Raw genomic sequence first — 21,681 nt, 5'->3', positions numbered from 1 at the left:
GCCCACACCTCCCTCTGATTGGCCCGCTCCTATAAACAAACGGCTGCATATTTATCTCCTCTGCACCTATTGGCTGTCGCTGCTGTCACTCTCCTGCTCGTCCCTGTATAAGGTCTCGTGCTCCAGCAGCAGTTTTAACAAACCTGAGATGAGCCTGGAGCAGCCTCGCGCTGCGTCTGACAGATTCACAACCTCCCATAGTGTAGCCACAACTATGATTACAAATTCCTCAATGCATTTTCATTCCAGGATGTACCATTCTCTTCGTTTACACTAAGATTTTTTTATTTGAAAATATTTATGTTTAGTTTTAGGTGCGTAATTTTGCGAGGATTTCCGAGGTGCCAACGGGAGTGACTTTGGCAATATGCGCCGCTGGGATATGATTTTCAACAGAAAGGCTTATGGAATATAGCCTGGTTTGTCACAGCCTGTATGCCCTCTGGTCCAGCCCGTGAAGAAGAAACTAATACTGCTCAGCATCATGTTTTTAATCTGGGTATACATGCTGTACTCCTGCGTGGGCTACTGCTCCACCATGCCAAGTTTGGTGGTGGACAGTTACCGGGGCAAGGAGACTGTGTCTGCGGTGGGGAAGAGGACAGAGAGTGGCAGGACGGACCTGGTGTCCCGGCTGCTGGCCAAGCCGCAGCCCTGGGAGGATATAGAGAGCGACTACGAGGAGCCGTCCATCAGGACTGCCGCGTCCAGAGACCTGCTGGATAACGAGATGGACATGGACCGAGCCGAGGACTGGGACGAGATGCGGGGAGAGCAGCAGAGAGCCCCGGAGCCCAGCGCCATGTCCAGCTTCTCCAACGGCTCCGGGAGCAAGAAGCTGCCGCAGGCGATCATCATCGGGGTGAAGAAAGGAGGGACCCGGGCTCTGCTGGAGTTTCTCCGGGTTCATCCGGACATCAGAGCCGTGGGAGCGGAGCCGCACTTCTTCGACCGAAACTATGACAACGGACTGGAGTGGTACAGGTAAAACTCATTTTATACTACTGTGTGTGGATAGAGTGTGTGCAAAAAACGAAATTTAAAAGATGGAAGCATTTTTACATGATTTTATTACTCCGTAAAATAGATTTATTGGGTAATTGGCAACATAGTGCTGCAGAAAAGTCATGCTGATATGGATCAACAATGGACAAATATATATTTTATCAAATGTTTTCACAAGTTTTGTCTTATAAAGAGAATTAAAGAAATGTGTTTAGTTAATTTCTAACAGAAACGCACTACACATTAGTTGCAGCTAATTAATTGCAGAGTGGTTTGCAATGCAATACATTTGGACCTTATTAAAGCACATCAAATTAATGTATTTTTTCACAATTATCCAACAAGTTTTTTGAGTTTATTCCAAAATTAAAGTATCAATTTAAACACAGTGACACACTTTGGTTGCGCCTCTTGCTTTTCTTTATGTCATTTACGCGTCATGTTGCTGGCACGTAGGCTACATTATTATGCCATATTAATTCCATTAGCTAAATTGCATGTTTGATTGTTCACTTGTTTCTATCCTGTATGTTATTTAACTAAATATTGACTCAGTTTGACATTATGCTGGGGGGCTCCACTCAGCCTGGCCTGTTTGCGATGTGCAGTGATCTCTATTGGACACAGTGCAACACTGCACCTTCACGGGGACGTGTCTAAAGGCTTTTCCGTCGAGTTAAAATGTGAAATTAGTTTAAGTTTTTTTTGTGTTTTGTTACGACTGTGGTGCATTTTTATAAATTGGACGTCATTCTTTTGTAGCAGAGTTTGGCATTTTAGCACAGCTAATCTCTCTGTATTGTTACATTTGTGTGAGCACATGTATGACAAAAAGTGACCCCACAGACATTTCATAGCAGACTAAGCTACTAATGGATTGGGATATTAGGGGTTAACGGGAAAGGCACATTTTTCACAAATCGGTCTGATGATCCAAATCAATTCCCTTGACTTCTTAGATAATTTCAGAGATTTTAAAAACTACAATGTTAAAGTGTTTTTTCTTGTAGAATATTTAACCTAATAGTGTTTACCGAGCTGAACGCGTTTGTATCGTTCTGACCACCAATGGGCTCCAAAGCCCAAATAGCCCAGTTTGCATAAAAACAGAAAACACATCTACAAGACAAAGTGAGGATCCTTCTTAGAACAAAAGCGCTAAACATCTTCACAGGCCGACAAACTAACATTATCCTTTTCATTTACATCACAAAGTGCTAATATAACGAGCTGAGGGTCTGTCGAGCGTAATGACTGAAGCCCATCCATCTGCCTAGTGAAGAGAAAAGGGCAGTTACGTTTTTAATCTTCCACCAATTTTGATTTACTCATAATTATATCTGGAAACGTCAAATTAGGATAATACTGGCAATTTTTACATTTATTTTATTCACAAATAAACAAGGTTATGGCTGAGAAATCATGGCCAAATCAATGCATTGATTGTGTATTGGAATTCCGCTAAAATCCTCTAATTATTTCCTGCCTTTTGCGACCTTCACATTGTATGATCGTTGAAGCTTCAAGTCTTTTGCCTCTGGTCTTTTATCAAAGTTGTATCTGATGTTAAACTATGGAAAGCTCATCTGACAAATTGATAAAAGCTTTGGGATTTCGTATAGCTTGAATGACCGGATTTGGTCCGTGCACGTTAAATATGCAAGACCTCGAAGGGGGCCCCTGCAATGTTGGACATAATGAAAAAAGAAGAGCCGAATGGGGAAGCAAGTGTTGGCAGCATTCAAAATAAAGACACCGTTCCTAGATTTGTGCAAAGAAAACAGATTAACTCTTGGTTTGAGATGGGAGGAAAGCTGTTATTTAATTTCCCCATGCAGCTACTTTTCTAGGGAGGGAATTGTGGAAAAGTGCTGTCTGCTAGTTTTGAAAGCCATGAAATCTAATACGTTCTAAGCCATGTAAAGAAATCATGACTCTAGGTTTTCTGTTGAGGTGGAATAGAAGCATATCGTCCTGAGCTAAATCTCATTTCAGTCAATTTACTCTCCTGTTGGTGCCAACAAATATTCCAATATGCTCACTCTTCCTCTTAGTATTTCTGAGTCAGAGTGCATTTTTCTTTCTGCATTTAAAACAAAACATATGCAAGAACACTTCAGGTGATTTCATGCAGCAACAAGATATCCGTACAAAATCCACCTTTTAGTCCTCTCAAACTGAGTTTCAGAACAGTAAAATCTGTCTTTTATGGAAGAACTGCCGTAAAAAAATGCAAATTTAAGTGAGACAGCTGGTGTAAGCAGTAGAGGGACATTCGTTTTTTGTGATTCTATTTTCCAAGCGAGGATGGACCTAGAAAGGAAACCAAAGTCTCCAAAGTTTCCCATTAGGACCAGATACTGGAGATAATTTGGGAGAGTGCAGGAATGTTCCACACAGAGGCAAAATTGTGTGGCATTGACATATATTTTGTGGGAATATGATCTGATTTGGCGAGGGTCATTTACGGAGGCGGTTGTGTGTGTGTGTACGAGTTGTGTAATTCACCTCTGCTTGCTTGTTCGTTTGCACAATCTCTCTGCTGTGCACTATTGTATCTAGCTTGCACCATCCCTGCCGTCCCACACATTCAGTATTCCACGAAGTAAATGCAGCCATAGAAGAAGTAGAAAAGACTCGGAAGTTTCAAAATGAATGGAGGTGGCGATAACAAGTCTTATTGTGGATTTTCTGATGTCCTTTGACAGTTTTTATTTGTGCCAAAGACAAACGCATGATTCATGCTTTAGACCGAGAGGTCCTTGTATCAGGAGGTACACATTTTCACAGTGAGGTCATGCATGAACTGGCCCCAAGGAACACACACACACACACACACACACACACACACACACACACACACACACACACACACACACACACACACACACACACACACACACACACACACACACACACACACACACACACACACACACACACACACAGAAAGAGATCCAGAGCTCAACAGGCCAGTATGAACAGGAACGTTGGGTCATTATTTCTCATTTTCTATTTGCACCTGTTCACTCAAAGTTGAATGGTGTTATCTGATAGCGATATATAAATAATAGTTATCTGCAGCACATACATTAACGGCAAATTCACCGAGCTTATTCATGGCACGATAACTAATACATTGTGTACAATAGATCTCAGGTTCAGCATTGTACTTTAAAAAAATGTATTTAAATGATCTGCAATGTCACTGAGGAATTACAGTACGGTCATTTTTGCACTTTTCAAAACATGGTAGAGCAAAAACAAGTAGGTGATAAAAGGCAGAGAATACACTTTATCTAAACAAGGAGACAAAACCTTAAAATATAAAGTTATACAATCATGAAAAAGCCAAAGAACATTGATACGAATTTGCTGTGTTTTTGAGACTTTGTAGGCAAAGTTAGTTTAGTTTTAGTCTAGCAGTTATATGTTGCAAGATCGTCCATCCTACAGTATATATTTATTTCTACTATACAGTTTGATTCAGTTATTTTTTCACTTTGAACAAACTGTGCCCCCGGTATAGTTTAAAGTTGACTCACGCTGTACCACATCTCTTAAAGGATTTGATTTACTCTTAACTTTTGTTGACTGCAGCCCTCCTCTCGCTCTGACAGCCTGTGGTGCATGTCGCTCTCTTCATATTCCATTTAGCCCTATTGGCTATGAAGGGTCTTTGATATATAATTACTATACTGTGGTTTTGCTGTCGTGTCGCGGGCTCGGCTCTTATAGCTCGCTGTCAGGGCCCCGGCAACTGTTGACGCTGTTGCTCCTCCCTCGGAGTTGCTATAGAATTAAACAACATACTTTTTGAAGAGAGTGTAGTCATACAGTTTATGGGTGGTATATGGTGTTGGACTGTCTCGGAAACTGTCACTTATTGCCATTTTAAAGGTTAAATGTATGGAATCTGATCTGTCATATTTAGGGTTAGGGTTAGACCTGGATCCCACCCACTGAAATATACAATCTTCAGTCTTTGTGTGATGTGGTTTGTGATCAAAGCTTTCTGTTGAGACTGCTGGGATTGAACCCGGCGCCGTCCCCGAGCAGGATGCCCCCCCTGGTCAACCTTTGTATCTGTTCTGTGATAAAACACTGTGTAGGTAAACAAACATACAAAGCCTTGTCAGTTAAAAACTACTTATAGTGCCACACACACACAAAAAAAGCACAAGTGGTGCATTGTTGAAAAGTAGGCTCATGTTCCGCTATCAGACCTTGGGCTTCTTGCGGAAGTCTGCGCTGTTTGAAAGGCGTTATCTGAAAAAAGGCCGGTCCACCCCCACTGGTGGCTGTTGAGCCTTGAGTCAGACTGCTGCTCCCTTCCATGTAAAGGACAGTTCTGGATGGGTGCACGTCCTTTTATCTGCTCGCCACAGGGGTGCTCCTATTTCCATGTAGGTGACCCGTCCACTCTCTGTTGCCGCTGACCTCGCCCTCCTTCCTTCCTCTCAATGGCCAAAAAGAGGCCACCTGCTTCTATTGAGCCCCAGTGAAGGGCATCAGTGTTCACAAAACATCTTGAAATGATGTTTGCATACACGGGATGTTATGTAGAAAGCCAATAGGTTTTGAAAAGTGTTGTGCGTGGTTGGCTCAGCTGTGACGTCACAGATAATGTTCATCTCCTGTCACAAGAGAATGAAAACACTCAGACAAATGTCAGCGTGGCGTGGCTCCTCAGGGATAGCCGGTATTGATCGGTCAGGCCTGATTGGAGGTAATGGGCAGATTTGGGTTAAGGGCCTTTGACTGGGGTCAGACCCACGTCTGTTTGCTGACAGGCTCTGTGTGTCGACCATCTGCAGGGCTACAGAAAGCTTCTGGAACCTACAAGCCCCACTGGGGATTTTATAGCTTGCAGAAAACAATGGTATAGCCGTTTTTAAGCCTCCTGTGCATGTACACTGAGGTATTTGACAGAATCAATGAGAACTTTAAGTGGTTCTAAGCCAGTTACAGTTTTAGAGAACACTAAGATGAATTTGGATGATTAGATTCTTTGGTGCTCTGGTTGTTTCCTGATTCCTGGAAACTTCGCAGCCCCTCGGGGAGCGAGCGCCCGGCCAGCCAACCGTACAGCTGACAGCAGGTCCTTCGCTCAAATCCTGTCCACATAAAAAGAAAAGAAGCAGTTTGAGACTGTGCCTCTGTGTTGGCTAAACTTCCACCTCGTGTTCCCAAATGAGTGGGTTATTCGTTAATAATACCCGCTGTTTCCCTCCCCCAAACATCACCCTCCAATCCCTCCCTTATGGACTGCTTTCTCTCCGCTCTCCAGCTGTGCACTTGCTCTGCTGCTGTGTTAAGAATAGTGTTGCATGTCATGCTCGGCTGGTCCAATCCTGGGCGGAGCTCGCTGCAGGCCTCGCTGACCCAGTGTGGGGAGGACGGAGGCCCTCGCTCCCCTCCGCCTAAGCTAGCATGCCTCATCCCAGAATGGAGAGTGACCGGGGGGTGGAGAAACAGAGAAAAGGCAGCTTTCAACCCCAAATTACAAGCGGTTAATTGTGAAAGGGGAGACCTGTGGAGAGGGGAGTGGCAGCGCTGCCTTCCCCCCGACACCCCCCTCCACCCACTGATGATGTCCAGTAAGCACCCCAGAGCAGTGAGGACAATATGGCCGCCAAGGACAGGAACCTCCTGCTGGAGTGGAGGATAAAGGCCACAAAGCAACATGCTTGATGCAAACAAAGATGCAGAAAGTCTTAGCTTTTCTATGCAAAATAGTGTCAACAACAATGAAAAATACTCACAAAGAAGTGTAATGAAGTACCGGAGGAAGTGTACAAACCCTCCCTCTGTGCTACGTGTGAATTAGACCCTTTTTTTAACAAGGTGATAATTTGGATGTTGTTGCACGTGTCAGAACAGAAACAGACATTCTCCCTCCAGAGTTAATGGCCATTCATCGCTGCTAAATAAACACTAATTTACACATTAAAAAAGTTCCCCTGGAGGCTGGGAGAAAAAACTCTAATATGGTTCTGTTAATCATTTGCTGTTAAAGATTAGTTAAGGAACTCTTAACAGAACCAAAGAACAGAAAAAGTAGTTTAGGAGAAGTTGTAGGGAGAGGAGAAAGTGATGACTGTAAAGCTTCACTTGTCCCAGGTATTAAGTCCCAGAGGTAGCCATTAGGGTGCTGGAGAGTGTGCCTGCCTCAGGGAAGATAGGACAGGACACACACACACAGAAAGAGAAAGAGAAAGAGTGGCTAAGGTCCCCTGAGGTTTCCATTAGCCTGGCAGTAAAAGAGCAGAGCTCATTAGAAGCCCCGAGTTGTCTCCCTGCACTGAGGCTGCTCGACACTCGTCACTCTCTCCGTTTAAGATGTACTCCCAGAGCTGTTGGGCTCTCTCTCAAGAGCTGTAACACCACTTCAGCTCAACTCCAAGACAACCTGGCCAAATCCAACCAACTTCCAATTATTTTCCACCACGAGGAGTTTTTCTCTCCCTTGTTTAACTGATTGGAATCAGATGGCAGCCATGGAGAGACAACACGCTGTCTTTTGGAGGCAGCAAAGACTATAACACCATATCAAACCGCTACATTTCTGCTCTGACTTTTTTCACATTTTTTACAAAAACAACCAATAGGAGCAGGATATCCATATTCAGTTAAATTTGGTCAAAAGTTAAGTTGTTGGTTTAGGAACAAGCGGGGTGTCCGTGTGGATTTATTTCCTCTTTAAAATACTTGTATTGACTTCTATCTTTTAGCAGGGTCGTCTGGAGTCCGATTTTGTCACACTACCTTACTTACTCAAATGGAAAAAAAATCTGGCACGTGTAGGCCTACCCCATGATTTTATTATCCGTACGTATGCTTCAATCCAAATCGGGTTGAAAACGCTTCCAAAAGAAGTGGATTGTACATTTTTGTTGGCACAGGTATGCAAATGCTCTCCAATACTGGAAGTGGATAAGAAGAAAATCACTTCTAACCAAGAGGCTTACTGATAGAGATATAGCGGAGGGGTGATAAGAATTGTCAACATGCTCCACAAGCGCTCTTGAGTGAAACCCTAAAACTGAGCTCTGATGTCTGCTTTTGGCAGCACTTTGTAGCAGAAATGGTTAAGACAGAACCTGATGTATTTAACAGTAATTACCTTGTCTTCAGGCTGCTCAGAGATACTGAAGGAGACTATACATCTAGGCTCAAATCCAAAGAAAACTGACAGATTGCCTGAGGATTCTTTTTTTTCCACACCTCTGAAAGGAGCATGTTAATTGTCGCGACTGATGCTATCGTTACCCAATTTAGCTAATTATACCTTAGCTGTCTTCAGGAATTTGTAAACCATTAACCTGCAACAGCTGCACTGTAAGGAAACAAAAGTAATAGTCTAAAACACACAGGAAGATAGTTTTCTACTGAGTGACATACAGTAGAGAGGAAATCCCCTTTTCCTGGCACACACTTTGTAGTTCACCTGTCTTCAAAAAGGTGTGCAGGCAGTTACGGATGACAGCCAATTCAAACAGGATGCAAAGTAGTTTGCTCGCTCCCTCTTTCTCTCGGTCTGTGTGTGTGTGTGTGTGACTGTGTGTGAGTCTAGGGAGTGGGGGTGGTGGCATGTATGTTCTTCTCGAGTCTGTTTCATCTTTTATTCATCTTTGCTGTAGCTAGATCAAGGAGTCATGTGCCTCTTGGTGCATGTCAAGTGTCAGGAAATCAGTCAGAATGGCTGATTCTTGCCTGCACAGCCACACAGAAACATCCAGAAATCCACACACACACACACACACACACACACACACACACACAAGCTGAGTCTTCACCTGCAGCCCTTCATTGTTGTTTTCCCTGTTGTTTTTTTATCCTTTCACGGTTCATCAGTTTATTCGGAACGAGCTGTCATCCAGTCGCGCCCTCATCCTGATGGAGCGGTGGAATGTGTGGGTATAGCTTCAGGCTAACACCTTCAGCAAACACTCGGGGCACACACACTGATTAGTGAGGATTACGCGCGCTAAACAAATTCTGGGTAATAATGCCAAGTGGTGGATTTCAAAGAGTGCGTGTGAGTATGTGTGCTGTGGTATTTCTGCCATTGAGGCACATACAATGAGTAGCCCGATCGCTGCAGCAGTGTCCGATAACACATCTCGTATCGCATGTCAAACTAAGCGGTAAGATGTTAAGTGTTACTAAAAACGATGGGATATTTTACATCTCTTATTCCAGTATATTTTGGGCTTTGAAAAGCAATAGAAAAAAACACTTCGGCAAGCACACATTTGCACATTCATGAGAGAAGGGAGGAGGTTTTTTCTACATTCTCCTCTCCGCCATCCCTTTCACCAACTCCTCTGTTTTATTTATACCACACGGCGGGCTCCTTCGCTTCACTGCAGGGTTATTAACACTCGATAATTCCATGCAGCCGATGTGGTTTCAGCCTGAAAAACCATTATGGCCTCACACATTCCCTTTTTTGTTTTCCAAAGGTGCCAAATAGCAACAAATATACTTAACAACAGATTTTCCAAATGGGAAAAATGATAGTTGCGTGTTGAATTGAATAATGTGTGCCTGTCACGCCTGTGCGATGCTGCCCATCACAAGGCGACCACAATGGTATAAGAGAAGAATGTCTCAGCCTTGCTTGAATATTTTCAGAACTTAAAAGAGGGGGGTATCTGAGGCTGCGGCCGGGGGTAATATGCTGTTGGGGTGTCTGACCCCATGTAGTCCGTGACATTATATTTGGTGGTTAGTACTCTATGTATTCATTCTACTACTAGTGTCTGATGTTGCCTCCAAAACCAGGCTGGGTACGAGCCCGAAACCATGGATGGTCTGTGACCGCGAATCCCGACACCCCTTCTTTCTCTCTTTTTCTCCCTCCTTAACTCACATTCCCTCTGTCATTCACTCTCCCTCCCCTACACACTCTTTTTTACACACACAGGCTGTAATAGACACTACGATTAAAAAAATGCTCAACTCTTTGGCCAAGGCATGACTCCCTGATTCCAGTGAAAAATGATGGATGTACGGGTTGCGTCGGTCGGGTTAACTGCTTTGTTTACACGGAGGGTCAGTAGATTCCCAGGCTTCTCTGACATAGTGCAACTTCTTGATGGAGTTAAGGGGTCTGGGAGCTGCATTTATCAGCCACATCAAGACTCCAGCACAGATTTGGGTGTCAAAGTGTCACTGAGTAAGAAATGAGATGAAGGCTTCTACCAGTTTGGCCATTGCACTCATGTTTGTTCTGGGAAAGCTTAAAGTTGAAGCAGCTTCATTATATTTTGACCTTGGATACTGTTGTGCAGCCACTTAGACTCCTTTCTTTCCATCATTAGTAGAAATGTCCTTGTAATTCTGAAACCAAAACCAATATGTGTGTTTTTATTCATCCAATTTGGATTAAAGTCTTATTTTACTCCAAAAATAGACCTTATTTGCGATGTGTTTCCATTGTTTGTGACCATTAATAACAAGCAGTGGTTACTCCCAACTCTTAAACTTAAGCCAATTTTGGGTTTTATTTGAATATTTTTAAGAATAGGAGAATTTACTGCAATTACTGTAGGTTATTTTCATCACCAGTTGTACATAGGGGTGTAAACATGATCTGATATGTATCAGAAATCCAATATTAGCGTTGCTACATAAATCGAAACCAAGCAATCCAAACCAAATACTTTGTGCACATCTACCTTCAACATCATCTGGAAAATAAATGGTGGCACCACAAGAAGGAATAGCCACCTAAGGAAGGAACACCTGAGTTAGCACTTAATACTAATACCAAAGGACAGTGGCTGCAGGAACGTTCCCAGTAACCTGAAGGTGGAATTGATCTTTCTAAATGCTCTCCTCCTACTAGCCCCACCATCCCATGCAGGACCCCCAACATCCAGGTCTGAGTGTGTAATACTAGGCCAGCCTGCATTATTAATCCTTATAGCAGACAGATGATTTGGAGGGTCTTCCACTTAGCCACCTTGCTGAGTTTCTAGTGACACCATTACTCAGTGAGGCCTGTTAATTTGAAGCCCCAGGCCGGGGAGGAGCACTGACTGTTGACTCTGACCAGGATGATGAAGCTGTAGCGTCACTAAGAGTTTATGAGGCGGGTATCAAGCTACAAGCAGGTGACGGAGACTTGCTCAATTGCAAGTGCAAAGGTATATGCATCGTTTTTTGCTACGCAAAACAGAGACGTATAAGACACAGACCCACTTCAGCACACTCCTGCAAGGTCTCAAGTTTAAAGCAGAGATCTCTGGCTCTTCTCAGCCAGGAAGTGATCTGTCAAAAAGCCATAAGGGGCCACATACTAACACCTGCACTCCACTCGAAGTGCTTGAAAGAGAGACCAGATGAAGCTTCTGTATCTGCAGCCGGAACTCTTCTCCCTCTCTGCGTTGGAGTGTCCTTGGCCGCCATAAACCATCTTCTCTAGTCTTTTCATTTATAGCCAAAGCCATGCTCTGTGGTTACATATAATGTCAGACTCCAGGCACAGTGGAGTGTATTTTTCAAAATGTCTGGCTTCTGTATGTGCTTAAATGGTACTTTGAAAATATTCAGTGATCCAGCAGAGTTGTTCATGCCTGCCTCCTTGTGTAGTAACCAAAGTGTGTATGTAGTATGTGTGTTACATAAACATTTAGCTCCCTTCAGTTCCATTTCATAGCATGTAGGCTTCCCCTACTGTGAGCTTTTAACGGGAGGGCTGTTTACGAACCCTGCTTTTATTTACCAGTGAGTCATCCATGAATTCATGCAGGGAACCTTCCGTATCTGCATGTATCATCCATCATCTTTCGCGCCCTGTTTCTAACTGGGAAAGCCATTTTCACAGTATCAGACATTTTGTTAGAATTAGCATGTTGTACTCAAATGTTTTTCTTCTTCATAGTAGAAACGATTAAATGTACAACTGTGAACAAGTATAGCCCCGAACCACATCATCCAATGAGGAATAAAGATGTTTCTTTGTATTTCCTGAACATGCTTGTAAGTCCACCAACACATTGGTTCAAGTGAAGGGCTCAGGCAAGAGGCCCTTGGAAAAGAAAGGGGGCCTTTCAGTCCCTCTTCCCTCATTTCCTCCCTCTCCATCTTCCCACTTGTGAAGTGTCACTTTGCTATCGGACCTCGAGGCCCTGATTGTCAGGGGTCGGGGGGAACCTCTGGGATCAATGGAAAAGAGAGCAGGGTGAAGAGTGGAGACTTGGGGAGACTCGTAGAAGGGAATTGTTTATATCTGCATGTTTTCCTGAAATGAACTGATGTGTTAGATGATCTTATTCTGGCTCATTCAGCCTCTAGTAGAGCAATGCTAAGTGTATGCTGTTTTCCTGGGTGGTGTTAACTCCCATAAGGAGATGACATTAGCTCAAGGGTCTTAAAGCCATAGAAACCTTAGCTCTAAATGCCCATAAGAGCAAAGCCGCACCCTCCCTTCGCTGCTGGATACAAAGTGCCCTCTGATTTGTCTGTATTCAAATAAACAAACCCTAATTTGAGATTCAAATGCTTTCAACATCCAGACATGTGAGACAATTGAAAACCTTTTGTATCGAACTGGAAATCGACAGACACACATGCCAAATAGCTTTTTCCCTTTGTCTTTGAGCAAAGCAGTCATTTTGTCAGGGATGCTGTGTCACAGACAGCTCGGTGGCAGCCCGTTATCATCCCATCAAACATGACAGGGGGGAGGCAGCAGCAGCATCAGACAGAAATAACCCTTTTCCTGCCCGACGTTTATCTCCGCCTGGGATGAGGGCTCTTTAAATCGCAGGCCAAAGGGCCACTCCGCCGGGCCCCCATTTTGATGCCGTCATGACAAGAGCTGCTTTGTGTCTTGTCGCTGTTTTTGGCATGTCTTTTAACTTGGAAATGCTCTCAATTGACAAAGGTGTAGAAAGTCAGGATATTCTTTACTATACTTACTATTTATTACTAATACTACTAAGATATTTCTACTATTTCTATGTGGAGTCCTTGGTTTCCATGGGGGACAGGGTGATGTTTGCAGGGCAATTTCGGCACACGTTCCACTCAAGAGCTCTCCAAAAGGCTTCTCTCACTCGAGGTGGAGAAGGACGTAGAAGTGCTCCACTCAGCCCTCGATAAGCATCCCTCCCTCCCTCCCTCCCTCCTTCTCCTCTATCTGCCCCCTCTCCACCCTGCCCCCATCCCCGCCCCTGTGCCCTGACCACTGCCCTGCTCACCCCTGCGCTCACGGACAATGGCTCACTTTCAAAGAAAAGCAGGAGAGAAGCGGAGCTGGGTGTCACAGAATTGCCTGTTTGCTGACGGAATCTTTAAAAGCAGCAGCTCATAAATCAAAAAGGAGCATAATAGCCATTGTTTCTCCAAGAGCCACTTGTCCCACTAAAATTCCCCTCCTCTCTTCTCTTTTCACTCTTCCTGACTTTTTTGTGTTGCCTCTTTGGCAGAAAGCGGGTAAAGCCAGAGGTGATTTTTTTTTTACTAGGGGAGGGGGGGGTCTCTTCTTTCTACTTTGGCGCTTTTTAGGGGCTTCCTCGCTGCTTTCTTTCTCCATTGCTGACCAACCATTTCCTTATTAATGCCTCTCCAACCCCCAACACTTTTTGGGGATTTAGTTTTTTCCAAATCCCTGAGCTAGGATCAGCATAATCTATCACTATGCACATTGTACAAACTCAGGCCTCCTCTCTATCTCCATGCCGCATTGTCATGTTGAAATCGGATTAGATGGGAAGCCATTTGCCTCCACTGTGTCAGTTCTGGACTGTTTTTGTATGTTAGCACAAGGAATGACAAAAAGCTTGCAGGCAGTATCACCATTGTGCATCAAGAGAATGACGAGTAGCTTGACGTTTGAGTAGAGAATGTTTGGTTGCATTTCCTTGAAGGCATTCAAGAAGGTGCAGTTATCAGTTGTTTGAGAGAATCGTTAATATCTGTACTTATAATGGGTTTTATGCAATACTATTAAGGATTGCTGGACACAGACCAGAGACACTTGACTTGTTTTTAATAAAGGAAACTAAACCAGCTTTCTGGCTTGTTTATTTATAATCCCTGGCTCTGAATGAGCTTTTGGAAACAGATTTGCTTTCCTCCCCGTCTACTGCATCCACCCCTCGACGTGTCAACAATCAAGAAGATATTATCATAATTAGATCACTGGCACTGCATTAGGATTACACAGATCTGCCAACATCATTTCCACCAGACATTGTATTGGTTACCTGACTCTACCCTGGGTATTTTCTCCCTTCCCTCACCATCCGCACAAATATATGCATAGATGGAGAGCCGATGTACCATGAATTAGCCATGAGGTGGATGGACGTGAACTAGATTCCAGCTTTTAGAATATTTCTTTTCTGAGGAACAGCTGAATCTCCGGGGAAAAATCGAGTGTTACAGACTTCCGAGTGTACAGAATGTGTCCAACATAGTCTTTTACCTATCTCCTTGTGGAAGTACTCTGTGTAGAATTACATGGAATTTGAATGGGATGGACTACAATGGTACTGTCTACACAATGGTGTATCAGTGGCCTAGCCTTAACAACAAAGGCGAGGCTCAGGGTTCAACAAGCCAACAGGAGTCTTATCTGCGAGAGTGTGTTCACCCTGATAAGTGCCCTCGGTTATCTCGTTCTTCCTTTTGTTTTTTCCTCCTTCAAGGGCCCATTTGCTTCTTTTGTTTTTCTGTGTCCCTGAATTAGATTTACTATTGTCTTTTTGATTAGCCAGTTTCCAGTACGTAATCCAAACCCCTCCCATCCAGCCAGCCGTAGAAACACATGTAATCCAGCGTTCATCACACATAGTTTTCTCCTTGGTGTGAGGGCCAAAACATGGAAAGGTGATCTGTGTTTCAATGTCAGTCAAACCGCTCTTATCGCCTCCACCATAATCTTGCGGTTTGCCACCAATTGTGAAACCTAATGCTGAGAGAGCAGAGCACGTTCACTTTCCCTTCAAATCCAGTTGTTCTCAAGTACCTCTTGATTATACGTCTGCATGTAACATATCTGTAGAAAGCCCATCAGCCATCCTTTAACCCAAACCAAACCCACTCTTGTTAAAAAACAGATTCCCTTTTTGAAACAAGCCTCATCATCTTTCAGCACTGTAGCGTTTAAGGTTTTTTTCTTTTTTTGTTGGTCGGATAAGGGGTGGGGCACGGCTATGCCTGAGTCAGCAAGGCAGATTGAGAGTGTATATTTGGCCTTGTTTGTAAAAAGTGTTCATTTTGTATTAAGTCTGAACACTTTGGAACATAACATCCAGCAGTGAGGTTTAAGTAAAGATGAGCTCAGGGTAAACCCATTCGATAATTAAATGCATTGTAAGCTTAATTGCAATACATATTAATAAGGGGTAACAGGCTTGATGAAACCCAACTCCAAATCCCTAATATGGTGAAATGTGAGGTCATGTTTAGAAATTCCTGCAAATGTTTCCCTGTGGTTGTTTATGCAGTAAATACGAGTTCTCTGTTTTCTGTCAGTAGTGAGATATCTTTTGAGTGAGTGAGCGTGCTGATGTTGGACGGCTGCCTGCACTAATAGGTTTTGGAGCCCTGTAATAAGGCTAAACAGGCTCAGTGACTCATTGATTACAGAACAGCACACTCCATCAACTTGATTACATTATGCAAGACGTTGCTCCACCTTACCCTTCTCCTAACCTCCCTTTTGTGTCTTTTTGTATCTGCAGGGAGCTGATGCCCAAGACTCTGGAGGGCCAGATCACCATGGAGAAAACCCCCAGCTACTTTGTGACCAGAGAGGCTCCGGCCAGGATATCCGCCATGTCCCGGGACACCAAGCTGATCGTGGTGGTGAGGGACCCCGTCACCAGGGCCATCTCGGACTACACACAGACTCTGTCCAAGAAGCCGGACATTCCCTCTTTCGAGAGCCTCACCTTCAAAAACAGGACTACGGGGCTCATCGACACCTCGTGGAGCGCCATCCAGATCGGCATCTACGCCAAGCACCTGGACAACTGGCTGCACTACTTCCCCATGGAGCAGATCCTGTTTGTGAGCGGCGAGCGTCTGATCAGCGACCCGGCCGGAGAGCTGGGCCGCGTGCAGGACTTCCTGGGGCTCAAGAGGATCATCACTGACAAACACTTTTACTTCAACCAGACCAAGGGTTTCCCGTGCCTCAAGAAGGCAGAGGGCAGCAGCAAACCCCACTGCCTGGGCAAAACCAAAGGGCGGACCCACCCCAACATTGACCCTGAGGTGGTGCAGAGGCTACGGGACTTCTACAGGCCCTTCAACATGAAGTTCTACCAGATGACGGGACATAACTTTGGTTGGGATTGATGTGAAAATCATCAAAGACTTTTTTTTGATGAGAAGTTTTTTTTTTTCCTTCTGTAATTCAATGGCAAGATGTGGAGATATTGCTATATATATGTAAAATGTACAGAAATCTATTTTATAATAATTTATTTTTATTTCTAAGCAATTAATTCACTAAGCTGCCTAACCATATTTGTACATAACATCTGGCCCACATGTTGTTTTTAACATTCCTCATTTTAATTTTGAATTCTACCGCTCCTCCCTCGTGGTCCTGTAAACTCAGCGGATTTATCAGTGCTGCCGTAACGCAGATAATCAGCGATGGCTGAAGTCGAAATTAGGGTGGAAAATGTAAAAGCACCATATTACGGGTACAGAGCGCTCACTAAGAAGTGGAGAACACCTATCCATGAGCATCCTCATTTTATATGCATCATAACTTTCATCATTTAAAACCATCATTCTGAGTGTAATTCTTCACTGCAACACAGACCTTACAATTAAGTTTTCCTCTATCTAATTTTCCTCCACCGGCATCATTTTAAGCTGCAGATCTCATGTCCCTTTCCACTCAATAACAGTTAGATCAATAAGCCTAATTGATCTTCATTGTGTCACTCATGCTTAAAGTATACAGCTGCCCTTTCATTCTCACTGCTCCTGCTGCCTGCTCTAATGAATGACCCATCCATCAAACCTTAAATCCTATCCTGGACCACATGGACCCATGTTAACATTATGCTAATCGGGTAAAGGTAACTGGCAGATCGATGGAGTCTCCGTTCTCTGACTCCCCATTAGAAGCAGTGTTGGCTGAGAGCCAGGCTCTTGCCCTATCTGCTCAGTTCAAAGGTCATGCAAAGTCTCAATCAAATTTCCTTGAGAGGCATTTGATTTGTTGAGGAAAGCGGAGCCGGAGCACCGAGGGTCATTGGGAGTGTGGAGTCATTGCGTGAAGCTCATATATCAGGAATGGAGCATATATATAGAAAATATGACAGACAAACAACAACTCAGCTTTGCCTCATTGAAACAGAGCTTTTTCAAAAAATAGTCCGCCAGGCCCCATATGAGATCCCAGACTGAAGAGATCAAAGGCAGAGGAAAGGGTTTTGTGAAGCACTCTCAGCACAGCAAGAATTGCCACAGGCGGGGGGGTTCAGTGTCTAACCTCTCTAGTGTCGTCAGAAAACCTCATGTGCCATCATCCATGGCCTATATACTTTATGCCTTATTCACTCACGTCATCCTCTCACGTCTCACAATCTCAACTTTCTACTTGTTGCCAAAAAAAAAAGAAAACAACCACTGGGTTGATATCACATTTCACACAGCTTGAGTCGATACCTCTGCTTTTTTCTGCTTCTTTGTTTCTGTCTTTCTACTTGAATTCTTGATATGCAAGAGGGAGAAAAATGTGTGCTTATCATTCTTTCATGTGTTGCCCCATCTCTTTGCAGCGGGTGGGACACACTACCATAAGGGCAAAGGGAGGTGGCCGTGCTATGCTATGCTATGGTGTGCTACGCTAGGCTATGCATGCTCAATGTGGCAGCCAATATTTAAATAGAGGGATGATGGGAAGGAATTATAAGCATCCACAGGAGTGCATCATGTGTTTAAGCAGGGCCAGACTGAATGTACACAAACTATCCTCACACTAAAACACCCTCAAATCAATTTTTAACTGTCAGATTGTAACTCAGTTTTAGTGAAAAGTTACATTTGATTGACCCTATTTCTTTCTGAAGTTATGAAAATGTAGTGCCTCTTTAACTATCAAATTCAACACACTTAGCCTGTTCCTGTCATTAAGACAGAGAATTACCCCAATTCAGCTATTTCTACTATTTTCCAGTTGAAACCAGCTGCTTGGTTTAGCCTCAAACCAATGGTTGGAAGCAGGGGAGATGAAAGCTTGCTACACTGCATTTTCTGTAGTGCTATTTTTTTACTTTGACTCTACAAGAGCGAGGATTCTTTTAGCATGATTTTATGTGGAGAAAGCCTTCATCCCCCCTTCTCTTCTTTGTGCAATGTTCGATTATCAAAAAGCATTTATGATGACCTCTCTCAGTAAGCTGTCACACTCTGGAAGGATAGTCTGAGATTTTTCCCTGTAATTGATGGAGAATTGCATATGGATTCCGGTCAAGTTTATGTAACTGAGGGAAAACCTGAAAAAAACAAAACCACAACAACAACTCGCACTCATGGGTTCACTCCGTGTTGCTGCATCGGTTATGGTTGAGTTTTATTCAACCTGTCTTTGAAATCTAAAAATGTTAAAAAATGTTTGTCTTACCCACATATAATATGTATTTAGACTAGCAGATCTGTATGTACAAAAATGAAAAAGACATGTAAATCAAGTATTTTGTGGTATGTACATCAAAGGAATACATTTTACACAATGCAAAAGCAAAATGGAACAGATGTTTCTAGATGATTAAATACTGAACATTCAAAAGATTTCTTTGTATGAAGAAATAAATAAAAAAGTATATATTTTACCAAATCTGCTTGTGCCTGACTTTTATTTGCCTGATTCTCATGTGGAGTTTTATTAAAATGGAAAATTATATCCTTGCATTCAAGTGTAACTGTTTAATCATTTGCATCGATCCATCATTGAGTAATACACAATTGCATTCAAACTTGATCAAAAGCGTCACAAAATCTGTCCTTAGAGAGATGGAGAGAAAAATAAACACCTTGAGAAGGTGTCTCTTAAAGCACATTTTGCCATTATGACACACACAAACTGTACACACACACTTACAAGAGGGAAACAATGTGTCTCTGTCATGGCTGGTAGAATTAAACAACCTTACTTTGATATTGTTACCTATAACCCAAATAATAATTGGAGGATAATCACATAACATTTCTGGTGGGCTTTAACATATATATATATATATATTTTTTTTTTAAATTGTATTCAATGAAATGCTCTCTGGGTCATTTAGAGTAATGGGTATACTACTGGTTTTGGGGATACATGCTGTGATCATCACAAAGTTATTTGGACCTGCACAGCAAGACAAGTTGATTTATATATCAATAACAAGACAAATCAAAGAGTATGTGTGAAAAATAGAGATATCAAAAAACCTGGATAAATGGAACCATAACTGTCCTCTACATGTCTAAACACCAGTTGAAGTATAGTGGGTTATTTAGGTTGTACTGGCCCTTTAATTGAGCGACGCTTCAGTGAACAGCTCATTAACGCTGTATCAAACACACCTGCTGTAATTAAGATCGAAAGGCCACGCCCACTCTGTTTCGATGCAGTGTGGCTACCTGCTCTTTACTTTCATTAGCAAGCTAGCTACCAACAGTGTGATTATATATTTTTAAGATGACATTGTGGAGTCAATAATGTGTGTTTTCGACGCTCTATTGTTGCTGCTTGGCTCCAAAAATATTATTTTACCTTTTTTTCACATCGGCTGTGGACACAGGTACACCTCAAACTGGAAGTAATCCGTGACGTAGCAGTTCAGAGCTAGGAGACTGCCAAAGGAGAAGCCTTCAATAAACCAAGGTAGGCTAAATGCTAACTGTTTGTGCTGCTAACATGCATGTTTTGAGTTGTTGTTTTGGCTATGTGAAGTTGTTGTTTGTGAAATAACAGTAGTTTGGCTGCTGGCATGTCATTCCTACTCTTGTGTGTCTAGATTTTTGCTCTGGTATTTGCTGTGATTAAGTTAAGTGGACAAGCTTGTGGTTTAGTTACTGTTTAGAAAATGATGGGACTTTAATGCAATTCAATTTAACTGCTGAAAAAATATGAATGATCAGGTTTCAGTAGTTCTGTGACATATTCCCAATGTTTGCATTGTTTGCCATAAGCCAGGTTTATATATTTTGTGGTTGTCCTCTGGCTCCCTGTAAACCATGGCTGCTAGTGATGTGTCTTGTGATTTATGGATTAAAACATGGCTGGTATATTATTTTACCTTGTTGTAAAATAAAATTACCTCTGATTGGGAATTCTATACACACCTTTTGGGGAATTCTTTACACACTGAGCTAAAAAGTACTGGTCATATGTGTCCGGTGGTATTATTATTCTTGATACATCTTAACTGCTGCCCTCCTGTTATATACTCGCTACACCCACTCCAAAATTGGTACTTCCTCTCCTGCTAATGCTTGCAATACCACATCTGTCTGATTCAAGCAATGACTTATTGTGCTTTTAATGTACACAATTTACTATCTGCTGCACAGTTAATGTATATTGTAGTGCTGCAGTATACCAGGTGGATTGCTGGGTATGGTTTATCCATCTCAGTTCCTCACATAGTACATTCTCTTTATGGTGTTATATGTCTAATGCAGTTTTGTCAGGAAGTCTTCCTTTTTCTCCTGTGTATGCTTGTTGTGGTGATGTACCGTAATCTTCTTATACATTCTCTGTGGTCATGTAATAATTCCCCTTGTAAATTGTCTACACATAATATTCAAAAGTGGAATCCTGAAGTAGTAGCAACCCCAACATTGGTTGGGATGTTCTCGACACACCATTTCAAAGTATCAGATAGGATAATTGTCATACAATATGCATTCTTTACATATTCAGTGTTTGTGGAGCTATATTCATAATGTAAAGTTACACTTTATCTTGCGGTTTGATGTTTTGCAATTCAAACTTGCTTTAAAGTTATTATTTTGTAGTTTTATAGGACATTTAAAATGGATGTACTATATTGGCCTTCAAACAGCATAGTTCTTCCAACTTTAACACTTGTTTCCAGTAGGTTTGTTTTTCTGCCTCTTGCTTTTCACACTTGAGAGCAGTATGTTTGTGAAACATTTGACAGTTCAATATTTACACTTCATATAAAGCAGGCACAACCGATATTTGAAGCTAGCCTCCTGTTCAATATGTGGTGTCACTGAGTAAGCAGCATAGCAGTGTGTGATGTGTAAAAGCTGGCTTTCTGTGGAGGGGTTGCTAAAAAAAAAAGTCCTGGCAAATTTTTTGTTTTTCTGTTTCCTGCTCAGGCTGGCACTGTGGTTTTGGAAGTGGGGGGTCTGTGTGGTTTCAGGTGACCCATAGCTGTGTGGGAGGTTTAGTTGCTGGGTCTGCCTGCTTATCGGAAATGCCCCCTACTATTACCAACACCCTCACTGCCTGTAAAAGCAGCCAATGTTTCCTTATGGCTCATAATGAGTTACACATCCATGGCTGTTTATTTACAAGCATCTGAAACACCTCCTGTGTATTAACAGGGCCCCCATTCACAATATCAGAGGTGATGTATTTACTAACCTGTCCACGGACAGGGATGTTGACGTCCGCAGCAAATTGAGGCTGAAAGTTTTATGGGGAGTTTGGCCATTTTAATATGCCACTAT

General features: G+C 42.7%; 1 protein-coding gene across 1 annotated transcript; it reads left to right on the top strand.

Moving 5' to 3' along the window:
- Positions 1 to 159: 159 nt before the first annotated feature.
- Positions 160 to 18,829, top strand: hs3st3b1b (heparan sulfate (glucosamine) 3-O-sulfotransferase 3B1b). The gene is given in 3 exon segments (XM_034119478.1): positions 160 to 441; positions 444 to 984; positions 15,711 to 18,829. Coding segments are annotated over 3 exon segments (1,197 nt in total). The 5' UTR covers positions 160 to 404; the 3' UTR covers positions 16,330 to 18,829.
- Positions 18,830 to 21,681: the final 2,852 nt, after the last annotated feature.

The sequence above is a fragment of the Trematomus bernacchii genome, unplaced genomic scaffold (genome assembly GCF_902827165.1).
Source record: "Trematomus bernacchii unplaced genomic scaffold, fTreBer1.1, whole genome shotgun sequence".
NCBI classification, from domain to species: domain Eukaryota; kingdom Metazoa; phylum Chordata; class Actinopteri; order Perciformes; family Nototheniidae; genus Trematomus; species Trematomus bernacchii.
Note: the sequence above shows the minus strand (reverse complement) of the source record. Positions and strands in the feature narration are given on the sequence as shown.